This window comes from Camelus ferus, chromosome 1, assembly GCF_009834535.1.
Source record: "Camelus ferus isolate YT-003-E chromosome 1, BCGSAC_Cfer_1.0, whole genome shotgun sequence".
Classification (NCBI taxonomy): domain Eukaryota; kingdom Metazoa; phylum Chordata; class Mammalia; order Artiodactyla; family Camelidae; genus Camelus; species Camelus ferus.
In genome coordinates this window covers 59180101-59193755 of record NC_045696.1, presented here as the reverse complement: position 1 = coordinate 59193755, position 13655 = coordinate 59180101, and the positions used below count along the sequence as shown (strand labels likewise).

Below are 13655 nucleotides of genomic sequence, written 5' to 3'. Positions count from 1 at the left end.
AACATTCAGGAAGCAATAAAACCAGGATTTTTTTAAAGAAAAAAGTGGGCTCTTTCTTTCATAAATTAAAGTATTTTGATTAAAGTGAAGACTGCAGATACATTTAAAGCTTCAGTCAGATATGCAAAGATTATGATTCAACTCCATTTTCTCTGTGCTCCATGCCCTCTCTCTCTCCTTGATGCTGTTCAGTCAGGCACCCCCTTATCCCTAGTTAATCAACAACTTCCAAGATCACCAGTGCCCTGCAATAGAGGGTGCTGGACACTCGAGTGTAGAAAGCTGGTTTTAAATTATGTTAAGAATAGGATTCTCAACCTAATATTCTTGGAGAGGCTCCTGAATGTCTCTGATAAAATTGTATACATAAGTATGTTTCATAAATGTGCACATCAGCATTTTTCTGAGGAAAAAATATGAAACGTTTAGCAAATTCCCAAAATTGTATAAGATCTCAAAAGGTTAAGAACCCTTGGGTTAGAAATAATTCCAGAAGTCACCAAATGGCTTGAGGAAAAGCAACAGGGTGGCCTCAGATCTCTCCAAGCAGAATTGAACTCACGTTCCTAACATTTAATTTATTATCTAGTCCACAGCCTCTAACTTTGTGAGTCTTGTCTCTTGGCTATAAATCTTAGATGTGTTTTTAGTTTAGATTTTCATATACACTGCAACTTTGGTGGTTTCCTATAAACTGGAACACAGTTAAACATGAACAGAGACTTTCACACTTCTGGGGTAAGCCAACTGGGAAAGCCATTGGTCCAATGCACTAGATTACAAAACACTGCCTAGACGAAACAGAGCCGTTAACCATAACACTAGAGGAAACTAAACTTCCCTATCAGGCTCAAACAGCTGAGACCTGGATAATCCTGAGTCTTGAAGCATTTAAGTGGCTGTCAGCCCTAATGCAACAAAGCAGTCAAAACGCTGGTTGGTTCATTTATTTATTCAAAAATTAAAAAAATTCCTACTATGTGCAAGGCATTGTGCTAGGTATTAGGGATGCTACACTGAATAAAATAAGCTCCCTGCTTTTACAGAGACTAAACTCTACTTGGGAAGACAGACATTAAATAACTAATCACATAAGTGAAACATGATGCCGTACCATCATAGCATAGGGACACACTAACTAGTTTGCAGGAGTGGTGGAAAGAAGGGCTTTCTTGCAAAAGTAACCTGACAGCAAACTCAGAAGTCTATGCTTCAGTTAACACAATATCTCAGAAATGTGTTTCTGTACCCCACACCTCTTACCAAGCTCCAGACTCAAATACCCAGTAAACTACTTGATATCATCTCTTGTATGATTCCAAGGCATCCCTAATCAACATATCCCAAAATGAGTTCCTAGCATTACAGGCTAGAGTCTGTGTTGCAACTATTCAATTCTGCAGCTGTAAGACAAAAGCAGCCACAGATAAAACATAAGAAATGTGTGTGACTATGTCCCAATAGTTTTATTTATGACACTGAAGTATAATTGTCATGTAATTTCACATGTCATGAAATATTATTCTTTTGATTTTTAAAATCAATTAAAAATGTAAAAACTTCTCCCAGCTATTGGAAAAAAAGATGGCAGGTTGGATTCGGCCAGGGGCTACAGACTGTGGACTCCTGCGCTGCACTACAGTGATGTTTGTGAAACACCAGTCATTTCACCTTGCCCCGATCTTAAACTTCTACACATTCCTATTGCCCTTAGGAAACCCAAATCCTTAATGTGGCCTCTGAGAACCACATAGCCTGACCCCTATACATATTTCTATCCCTGCTGTCAATACTTGAGCCACAAAATCTCTTACTTGTCACCATGCTGTCTCCACATGTTTAGAATATTCTTCTCTCCTCTATCTATCTAGTTCATTCTTCAGATCTCAGCTAATGGCAGCGTTATTTGTAATAGGAGAGAGAGAGAGAGAGAGAGGATTCTGGAAATACATTGTAATAGGAAACACCAGGAATCTGTTTCCCCACCTAGATAACAATTGCACTGGCAGAATCTTTTGGATGTAATCATTCTGGAACTCTGGAGTCTATTGAAAAGTTGAAATTTCTAGGGGAAGGCTTGAATGGTAAATTGCAGGTAATTTCAATTTTAGCTCTTAGCACAGTAGCAGCAACAGATCCCCAACTCCCAGTCCAATAACTGACAGCCATACACAGGTTCCAGGCGCAGCTTGCACACAGCTTATGTGAGCCAGGGTAGGCAAAAAGCTCCCTGTCCTCCAAATTTTGGGTCTGTGCTCTCATCACTAATTGTTGCTTCTGATCACAAAGGTGCTGACAAAGAGGTGGGTGGCCATTGTTGTTGCACCTCTCATCACTGCTGCAAGCCCCTCTCCCTCTGGTTGAAGTGACTTACGGGATTTAAAGGGGTGGCACCCTTTCTTCCTCCCTTCCTTTTTCTCTTTTTCCTCTTTTGAGAGCCAGACATTAAAGACTGGTATATTCAAAATTAACTGTATATACAGGGAAAATTAGAACGTGACCATGCATGCCCAAGAAATGTACAAACTCAAAAAAGACCTGAGAAGACCTTAAGTTTACACCTCAGGCTGATCCTTGGCACTGAGACAGCTTACAACAATTATATACATACATAACAAAAACAACTATATCTCTATCTATCTATCTATCTATCTATCTATCTATCTATCTATCTATCTATCTATCTACATACTTGGGACCAGTGGGACACTACCCAGTGGATTAATATATGCATTGTGGTACTCCCAGAAGGAGAAGAGAGAAAGGGGCACAGAAAATATTTTTTAAAACAATAGCTGAAAACCTCCCAAATTTGGTGAAAGACATGACTATAAACCCCAAAACTGAGGGAGTTTGTTACTACCTGCCCTTCAACAGCTCAAGGACAAAATGAAAGGACACTAGACAATAACTTAATGCCAAATGAAGATATAAAGCCCTCAATAAAGGTAAATACATGGGCACTGATAAAAGTTAAATTATTTTAACAACAAACAGTAACTCCACTTTTTGTTTTCTACATGATCAAAGAGACTAATACACATTTTAAAAAAATGATTAGGCTAACAGCTAACTATTACTGTAACTTTGGTTTGTAACTTGACATTTTGTTTTCTACATAATGTATTAAAAAGAATTACCAGTTCATGTTTTCATACACCCAACTTATAAAAATGTAATTTTGTGACATCAACACCCGAAAGGGGTGAGGATGGAGTTGTAAAGAAGTTTTTCTATGTTATTGAAGTTAAGCTGGTATAAATTCAAATTATAATGTTATAACTTTAGAATGTTAAATGTAATCCCCATGGTAACCACAAAGAAAATAGCTATAGAAGATGCATAGAAGGAAAAGAGAAAAAATTTAAACATTTTCACAAAAAAATTGACTAAACAGAAAAGAGGACAGTAATGCCAGGAATGAGAAACAAAAAAGCTGTAAGGCATATGAAAAAAACAAATAGCAAACTAACAGAAATCCCTCCTTATCAGTAATTACTTTTTTTAGGTACAGTTGATTTACAATATTATATTAATTGCAGGTATACCACACAGTTGATTCAAAATATTTATAGATTATGCCCTAGAGTTATTAAAAAATATTGGCTATATTCCGTGTGCTGTACAGTACTTTCTTGTAGCTTATTTATTATATACATAGTAGTTTATACCTCTTAATTCCCTGCCTCTACCATATACTGACCCCTACCCTTCCCTCTCCCCACCAGTAGCCACTAGTTTATTCTCTGTATCTATTTCTGTTTTGTTATAGACATTTGCTTATTTTATTTGTTAGATACCACATATAAATGACAACATATAGTATTTGGTTTTCTCTGTCTGACTTATTTCAATAAGCATAATACCTTCCAGGTCCATCCATATTGTTGCAATGGCAAAATTTCATTCTTTTTGTGGTTTAGTAGTATTCCATATATATATCACATCTTCTTTATTAATTCATCTGTTGATGGACACTTAGGTCTCAGGTTGCTTCCTATCTTAGCTATTGTAAATAATGCTGCTAAGAACACTGGGGTGTATGTATCTTCTTGAATTTGCGCTTTTGTTTTCTTTGGATGTATATCCAAGAGTGGAACTGCTGAATCATTTGTTAGTTCTATTTTTAGTTTTTGAGGAATCTCCACACTGTTTTCCATAGTAGCTACATCAATTTACATTCCCAACAGTGTGCAAGGGTTCCCTTTTCTCCACATTCTTGTCAACATTTGTTATTTGTGGTCTTTTTGATGATGGCCATTTTGACAGGTGTGAGGTGATGTCTCATTGTGGGTTTGATTTGCATCTCCCTGATGATTAGTGATGCTGAGCATCTTTTCATGCGCTTGTTGACCATCAGTGTGTTTCCTTTGGAAAAATGTCTATTCAGGTCTTCTGGCCACTTTTTAATCAGATTGTTTATTTTTTTGGTACTGAATTATATGAGCTGTAGATATATTTTGGACAATAATCCCTTATCAATCACATCATTTGCAAATATTTTCTTGCACTCAGTAGGTTATCTTTTTGTTTTGTTGATGGTTTCCTTGCTGTGCAAAAGCTTTTACGTTTAATTAGGTTTCATTTGTTAGTCTTGCTTTTGTTTCCTCTGCTTTAGGAGACAGAGCCTCAAAAATATTGCTATGACTTATTTCAAAGAGTGTTCTGCTTATGATTTCTTTTAGGATTTTTATAGTTTCTGAGCTTATATTTAGGTCTTTAATCCATGTTGAGTTTATTTTTATATACGGTATGAGAAAATGTTCTGATTTCATCCTTTTACATGTAGTTGTCCAGTTTTCCTACTGCCACTTATTAAAGAGATTTTTTTTCCCTATTATATATTCTTGCCTCCTTTGTCATAGATAAATTGATCATAAGTGTGTGGGTTTATTTCTGGGCTCTCTATTCTGTTCCACTGATTTATGCGCCTGTTTTTGTGCCAGTATCATATTGTTTCAGTTACGATAGCTTGGTAGTATAGTCTGAAATCAGGAAATGTGATACCTCCAGCTCCATTCTTTTTTCTTGAGATTGCTTTGGCTATCAGTAATTACTTTAAATGTAAATTGATTAAACTCCCCAAAAGAAAGAGATGAACATAATGGATAAAAACACATGGCCCAACTATATACTGTTTACAAGAGAATCATTTTTGATCCAAAGACAAATAGATTGATAGTTAAAGAATGGAAAAAGATGTTCAAAGCAAATAGTAACCAAAAGAGAGCAGGTGTGGCTATACTTATATTAGACAAAATAGATTTTTAATCAAAAAAGTTCACGAGAGAAAAAGAAGAACATTATATATTAATAAAAGGCTTAATACAGCAAGAAGATGTAACAGTTATAAATATTTAGGCACCTAATAACAGACCATCAAAATAGATAAAGCAAAACTGATAAAACCGAAGGGAGAAATAGATAGCTATATAATATTAATTGGAGACCTCAATACACTGCTCTCAATAATGGTTACAACAACCAGAGAGAAGTAAGGAAATAGAGGATTTAACATAGTAAACCAAGTAAATCTAACAGACATGTACAGAACACTCTACTCAACAACATACATATTCTTCTCAAATGCACATGGGACATTTTCCAAAATAGACCATATAATAGATCACACATTAGGTCTCAAGAGATTTAAAAAGACAGATTATCATACAAATATCTTCTATAAGTACAATGAAATTAGTAATCAGTAACAAAAAACCGGAAAAGTGATAAATTTGTGGAAATTAACATATTCTTAATCACCTAATATATCAAAAAAGAAATCATAAGGAAAATTAGAAAACACTTAGAGATGAGTGAAAACAAAAACAAAAAATACCAAAACTTACGGGATGCAGTGAAAGTAGTGCTAAGGGGGAAATTTATAATTATGAACATTTACATTGACAAAGAAGAAATTGCATGGCGACAAATGGTAACTAGGCTTATCACAGTGATCTTTCTGTAATGTATAAACATATCAAATCACTATGTTGTACACTTGAAACTAATATAATATTGTAAGTCAATTATACCTCAACTAAAAAGAAAACCCTAAACTCAAAGCTAGCAGAAGGAAAGAAATAATAAAGATTAGAGCAGAGATAAATGAAATGAAGAATAGAAAAACAGTAAAGAAAAATCAATGAAACCAAAAGTTGATTCTTCAAAGATCAACAAAATTGACAAGCCTTTAGCTAGATGGATTAAGAAAAAAACAGAAAAGACTGAAATTACTAAAATTAGAAATGACAGTGGGGACATTACTATCGATTCCACAGAATTAAAAAGTATTATAAGAGAATACTATGAACAAATTGGATAACCTACATGAAATGTACAAATTCCTAGTAACACAAAATCTACCAAGACTAAGTCATGAAGAAGTAGAAAATCTAAATAGACCTGTAACTAATCAGACGATTGAATCAGTAATCAAAAATCTCCTGACAAAGAAAGATGCTGGAACTGAGGGCATCACTACTGAATTCTGCCAAACGTTTAAAGAATAACTAACATCAATCTTACTCAAACTTTTCCAAAAAATTGAAGAGGGAACAACTCCTAATGCATTCTATAAGACCAGCATCACCCTGATATCAAAGCCAAAGATACTACAATAAAACTATAGACCAAAACCCCTTATAAATACTGATGCAAAAACCCTTAACAAAATACTAGAAAAATGAATTCAGTAGCATATTAAAAGAGTATATATCATGACCAAGTGGTATTTATTCCTGGAATGCAGGGATGGTTCAACATGAAAAATCTTCAATGTAATATGCTACACTAACAGAGTGAAGGAAAAAAAAAAAAACCCATAATCATCTCAACTGATGCATAAAATGCATTTGACAAAACTAACATCCCTTCACAATAGAAACACCTAACAAACCAGGAATACAAGGAAACTACTTCAGTATAATAAAAGCCACATATGAAAATCCTACAGTGAATAACATACTCAATGGTGAAAGATTGAAGACTTTTCCTCTAACAAGAATAAGGCAAGAATGCCCACTTTTGCTGTTTCTATTCAATATAGTACTGGGAGCCAGAGCAATTAAGCAAGAAAAAGAAATAAAAGCATTGAAATTGGAAAGGAAGAAGTAAAATTATCTTTGTTTAGTAAAATTATCTTTATCTTATATGTAGAAAATCCTAAAAACTCAACAAACACACAAAAAAACTGTCAGCCCCACAGACAAGGCTTTCATCCTCATTAAGTGTCTGCCTCAGCCTAGCCATCTGGGACTGTTCTATATTAAATTGCTGCCAGGATTTTACATCGAGTTACCTCCAATTTGTGGAACATATTCTCTACTAATGTTTTTGAAACCAATTTCTACTTCATACAGATGCTTTTCCAACAGCAATTAAAGTTTTTCTTACACACATACACACACACAAAAACTGTTAGAATTAATAAATGAATTCAACAAAGTAGCAGGATACAAAGTCAACACACAAAAATTACATTCCTGTACAACTAACAATGAACAATCTGAAAAGAAAATTAAGAAAATAATTCCATGTACAATAGCATCAAAAAGAATAAAATACTTAGGAATTAACTTACCCAAGGAGGTGAAAGAGTTGTACAATGAAAACTTCAAAACAGCGATGAAAGAAATCAAGACATAAATAAATGCAGCACATCCCATGTTCATGGACTGAAATAATATTTTAAGGGGTCAATATTACCCAAAGTAATTTACAATTCAATTCCTATCACAATCCCAGTGCCAATTTTGAGATGGAAAAACTCATCCTGAAATTCAGATGGAATCTCAAGGGACGCTTTGGAGGTTACTTCTTGATAAATTCATAATAAATTGAAAATATCATAAATAAAAAATGCACTTACAAACCTAACCTACTGAACATCATAACTTACAGTACACTGCAGAGTATATGCTGTTTACCCTCCTCACTGTGTGGCTGACTGGGAGCTGAGGCTCCTTACCACTGCCCAGCATCATGAGTATCTTACCTCATGTCACTAGCCTGGGAAAAGATCAAAATTCAAAGTAGTTTCTGCTCAATGCATATTGCTTTCACACCACCGTAAAGTTGAAAAATCCTTAGTGGGACTATCATAAGTAGAAACTCTCTATACACAGTTGGGAAAAGTCTATAAGGAAATGCACGAAATTGTTAAGAGTGGTTTTCCCTGGGTAGTGGGACCATGAGTGATATTTATTTCTTGCTGACCTATATTTTCTAAAACAAACATGTATTAATTAAGAAAAATCAGTGTAAGTTTAAAAAAGTCAACTAAGAAAAAAAAATCTGTAACCTCAGGTTAATATGCTGAAAACTTACAGGAGAGGGATGAAGAAAGAAGTTTTTACAGTTTAGTCTAATTCAAAGTTAGATTTATTACATACCTAGCTTCCCCAAATCACTCAGTATGAGTATGCAATATATTGGTGGACAGATACCAGTTTCTGGCGTTTTATTTTAACTGTAATTAAAACTTTCAAAAGATAGCTCTTTTCCCTTTAAAAAAAATGTAATCAGTTTGGTTGTTTTATTTCTTCCCAACTTGATGTAAAACATTAACCCAAAACTCAATGCCTTAAAATACAGACACTCTCATTAAAATTCGTGCAGCATACCAACGGCAAGAATACTGCTATTCTTCATTAAGAGTAATCACTCCACTGAAGAGTAAACAACTATTCATGGAAGGAAAATCAAAATCCCAACTAATGAGCACCATTCTGAAATCAAGGGTCATATTAAAATTCTGAAAACTGCCGTCAGAATTACGCAAAGGAGACCGAGGACTGATTTTTATTGATTATCAGTAACAGAAACATTCAAAATAGCATACAAAACACCAAACTAAAAATAGAGTCAAAACCCAGAGCCAGCGCAATTCCTTCTGAAATCTATCTGCCCTCTACCGCAGTCCCTTCGTCGGCTCCTGGCGGGTCCCTGCCGCCACTTCTCCCAGCTGAGGCAGGGCAGCGGTCCTTCACCAGAAGCCCTCGCCGCACGCACAAGAACTCAGTTCTCTCAGGTGACCAAGCACACGGCTCAGCCCAGCACTCCGGCTCCTCGTCCCTTCCCGCGCGGCCCGGCCCCTCCCCTCCTCGTCCCGCCTCTCCCCTCCCCTCCCCGCCTTGCCCCACGGGATCCGGCCTTACCCCGTCGCCCCGCCCCGGCCCGCCCCGGCCCGCCCCGTTCCCCGCGCGCTCGCCTGCGTTCTACGGGGTTCTCTCACCCTCCGCCCGAGTGTGACGAGCCGGAGCCGGGAGGGGTCTATTGCGCAAGCCCAGGGAGCCGGGTTGGGGTTTGAGGAGAGGCCTTGGCTGCGCGCCGGAGACCATGAGGCGCGACGTTCGGCGGGCTCCTTCCCGGAAGCGGAAGCTCGGGGGCCGGGCCAAGGGCGGCCGGGAGTCTGCGGCGGTTAATTCCTTTTACCGTGCGGCTTTGCTTCACTCCGTCTGGACTTCCCTGAAGCTGCGAGAGATGGTTAGGTCCGGATCTCGACCGGGCCAGGTGAGGTCTGCGGACCTGAGGCGTCCACTGTAGGGGTGGAAGAGGGACTCTTGGGCCGGGAGAAGTGCACAACCTCCTTTGAAAAAATAAAAACAAGGACAGTGCTGCTGCATTAAAAATGCTGGGAGAGCAGGCGGGGCTGGGGTACCTAACCTTAACATCGTAGCCCAGCCGTCCTGCCCACAGACATATATTCTGTGTTAATCGTTACAGTCGTCCAGAGCGCTGGTTTTGGTGTGGGGCCCGGGTTTGAGTGCAGCCTCCACCGCTGGTTCGGGTGACTTAACCTCTCTCCGAGCCTCAGGACGTTGTTGCATCAAATCCAGTATCTAGGCTCTTCCAACAAGTGCCGCTATTAGCTGATCCTCCGTCACAGTTGTTGGTATTTTACTACTAGTTTAAAAAATAAGTCTCCCAATTAGTGTCCCTGCATTTAGCCTTACCCCTCTCACATGCACTTTCCTCGTCGATTCTCTTTCCGGCTTAAAATTCAACTCTGGAAAACTTTTTTTTTCCCCATGTAAAATCTCAGTTCTTTGGCCTGTCAACACAGCCATTTCTTGATCTGGCCTGTGCATTCCTTGCCAGCCCCCACCCTCGTTCCAGTAATACGCAGCACGCTTCATCTGTTTGTTTTATCGTGCCGTGGATCCCAGCGTTCTCCCAGACTTCCATGCCTTTGCACTTTGTTCTGCCTAGAATGCCCTTCTCTCTGATATCTCCACTCGCCGTCTCCTGTCCCTCAACTCAAGGACCACTTCTAGAAACTTTGTCTAGCACTCTCACATTTCCATTCTTTGGGTGCCCCTCAGCGCTTCTTTTGTGTGCTTATTATTATTAAACCACTGTTTAGGCTAAAGGCGTTGCTAATCTTCCTAGCTACTACAGTTTGAATTTTCAGGAAGTCTATCGGTAGGAGTCAATCAATAGGAAGCAACTGCTCCTTACACAGACCCTCTACTTAGAGTGATCTTACTCAAGTATATCCACACTACCACCACCCTTTTTTCTCCTTTATTTATCAACTCACTTTTAATGCTGCTTCCCCATTAATGTGAATCTTACACTTTTTTTTCCAAGACCCAGCTCAAGACTTTCTTCATGAGTACTTCCAGACCAGCCCCACCCTTATAGATTTTTCTTTTATATTGAGTGAACTCAAAATATGTGCAGTCAGCAAGGGAAAAACATGGTTTTTGTACAGATTCAAATTACAGTTCTGCCACTACTATCATAGTGATAGTAACCAAAGTACTCTAATTCTTGAGCCTCCTTTCCCTTCTCTATAAAATGCTGCCAGCAAAGAATTGGGGAGATTGAATGAGAGAACCTGGTAAAACATCTATTTCAAACTTGGCATAAAATGTGCAAGTTTAGTCTCCTGGAAAATACTTAGTTTATTACCATCTTAATGGTAATAATAGCAGCTAACATTTAGGTACCAGTTATGTGACAGCACTATTTAAGTGCTTTTACGTATTACATATAATTTCTCATTTAGTTTTCACTATAGCCTTAGGAAGTAGATACTATTATCCTCATTAGATGAGGAAATTGAGGGATGGAGAGTTCAGATAACTCTCCTACAGTTACACAACTGGTTAGCAGTGGAGACAGGATTCAGACCCAAATAGCTGGTGTCAGAGTCCAAATAGCTGGTGTCAGAGTCCATTCTTTTAAACATTATACTTAGTTACATGTAAGACTGAACAAGCCACCTTTCTGAAATTTAGGGTCCTACCTCACAGAAATAATAGCAACTTGCAGATGTGGATTAAGTGGAAACGAAAGCTTTAGTATGCTCTAAGTTATTCCATGCATGTAATTTTATCTTGCACTTGTTGGTGGAAGATACGACTCCTAAGAAATACGGTTTTCTCAAACAGCAAAGTAAAAAGTTAAATGATGATACCTAGTGGAAGTAAATGTACAATAAAGCAAAATGATTCCTTCATGCATTGCCATTTGGGGCACTTCTTTTGGAAAGCAGTTTTGCATTAAACTACTAATAACCTTTTACCAAATAATTAAGCTTTTAATCCTGAATATGAAAGGCTATTTTCAATATATGAAAAGGTTTATTTCAGGTTTGTTTTTTAATTGTGAAAAATATGAAGCAAACCAAGAACACATTGTATTACTTCCTCTCAAGGAAATACTGTACAACCATTTAAAAAATTTGAAGACTGTGTTAATATGGAAAAATATTTGAAAGTAAAAACACAAGAGTCAAAATTGCAACTATCTAGCCATGATGACTAAGTAAATTATCCATATGAAGACCTAATAGCACAGAGCACACCTCATGCCTAGATCTTGGTTTCTAAATGCTGTTGTCCACTAAAAAGAACCACGACTGCTCAGAGAAATGGTTAACTCCAGGGCTGAGGCAGGGAAATTATAAAGTGGGACTGGATACATCAAAATACAAAACTTCTGCGCAGCTAAGGAAACAGTTAATGGAGTGAAAAAGCAACTTATGGAATGGGAAAAAAATATTTGTAAGCCATATATCTAAAGTGTTCATAACCAAAATGTATAAGGAACTCCCAAAACTCAGTATCAGAAAAACAAATAACCTGATTGAAAAATGGGCAAAGGGCTTGAACAGACATTTCTTTAAGACATACAAATGGCCAGCAGGTATATGAAAAGATGCTCAACTTCACTAATCATTAGGGAAATGCAAATCAAAACCACGATGAGATATCACTTCACACCTGTTAGGATGGTTATTATAAAAAAAAAAAAAACCAAGTGTTGGAGAGGATGTAGAAAATTTGAACCTTTGTACATTGTTAATGGGAATGTAAAAGAGTGCAGCCACTATTAAAAAGTTTCCTCAAAAATTAAAAATAGAACTATCATATGATCCAGCAGTCCCACTTTGGATATTTATCCAAAAGAATTAAAAACAGGATCTTGAAGAGATATTTGCACTCTCATGTTCATTACAACATTATTCACAACATTCGAGGTGTAACAACCTAAATATCCCTTGATAGACTAGTGGTTACACAATGGAATATTATTCAGCCTCTTAGGTATCTAAAATAAAGTAATAGAAGCAGAGTAGATTGGTAGTTGCCAGGAGCTGGAGGGAATGGGAAATGGAGAGTTGCTATTCAATGGGTATAAAGTTTTAGTTAACGTAAAAGTAAGTTCTAGAGATCTGTTGAACAACATCATGCCTATTGTTAACACTGTATTGTACACTTAAAAAAATTTGTTAAGAGGGTAGATGTCATGTTAAATATTCTAACAATAAAAAAAAACAAAACAAAACCCATAGCACCTTATTTTAGAAAGTAAGGAATAGCTAAAAAATAATGGGGACATATGTTAAGGTTTGAAGAGGCTCCTACTGACAGAATCTGGGACAATTTGAACATCAAAATAAATAATGATAATAATGCATCATAACCCATTAAATAAAATAGGAATCAATGAGTCCATGTAACAAATGAAAAAGTACTTCACAAATGTTGAATGCCAGCTAATAAATGTGGAAGGAATGATGTAAGTTAGAAAAATAACCACTTGACACATGATTAAGTCAAGAATCCTCAGTGGGTGTCAAAACTACTGGATGAAAGTTTGATTAATATGATGTCTGCATAATCTCAGAGTATCTCCATCATATTCCAAGTTATCTTAAGGAAAAGTAAAACTCTTATCAACCCAGTTTAAAAACTGTGTTCTCAGTAGCATTCTTAGAAGGAGAGTATATATATGCAAGCAAATAATAGAATATTATATAACTCCAGGAAGTTTAATAGTTACAACCTAAAGCTATCTTGGGATGAAATGTGTAAACATGTCCAAAAAAATCATAAATGTAATTGCCAACAATGACAATACCTGAAGGGTAAAACGAGGGAGTGAGTATGGAATTTAACCATCTTTTAAAAATTATATTTTGAATAGAAATATTTATCAGATATAAAGTTATTAAGATACAAAAAGGTAACCATGGAAAGTCCCTTATTGCTCTGTCTCCCAGATACTCAGTTTCCTTCCCGAGAGGCAAATGCAATTAGTTGTTTCTCGTATAACTCCCAAGATATTGGATACATATAGAAGCAAATACATTTTTTTCTGTATTCTATACAGAAAGTAGCCCACTTAAATTACCTTTAAAG

At 36.8% G+C, this 13655-nt stretch overlaps 1 protein-coding gene across 5 annotated transcripts in view; it reads left to right on the top strand.

Moving 5' to 3' along the window:
• Window positions 1–9219: 9219 nt before the first annotated feature.
• Window positions 9220–13655, top strand: part of CCDC14 (coiled-coil domain containing 14) — a 40973-nt gene continuing 36537 nt past the window's right edge. For 3 of the 5 annotated variants that reach the window (XM_032480803.1, XM_014563635.2, XM_014563636.2), the window contains exon 1: window positions 9223–9513. In XM_032480803.1, the coding sequence (XP_032336694.1) occupies window positions 9340–9513 (174 nt within the window). In that variant the 5' untranslated portion in view covers window positions 9223–9339. Of the gene's footprint in view, window positions 9514–13655 lie in introns of all 5 variants that reach the window. The other 2 variants (XM_032480813.1, XM_032480810.1) reach the window with 2 other exon arrangements.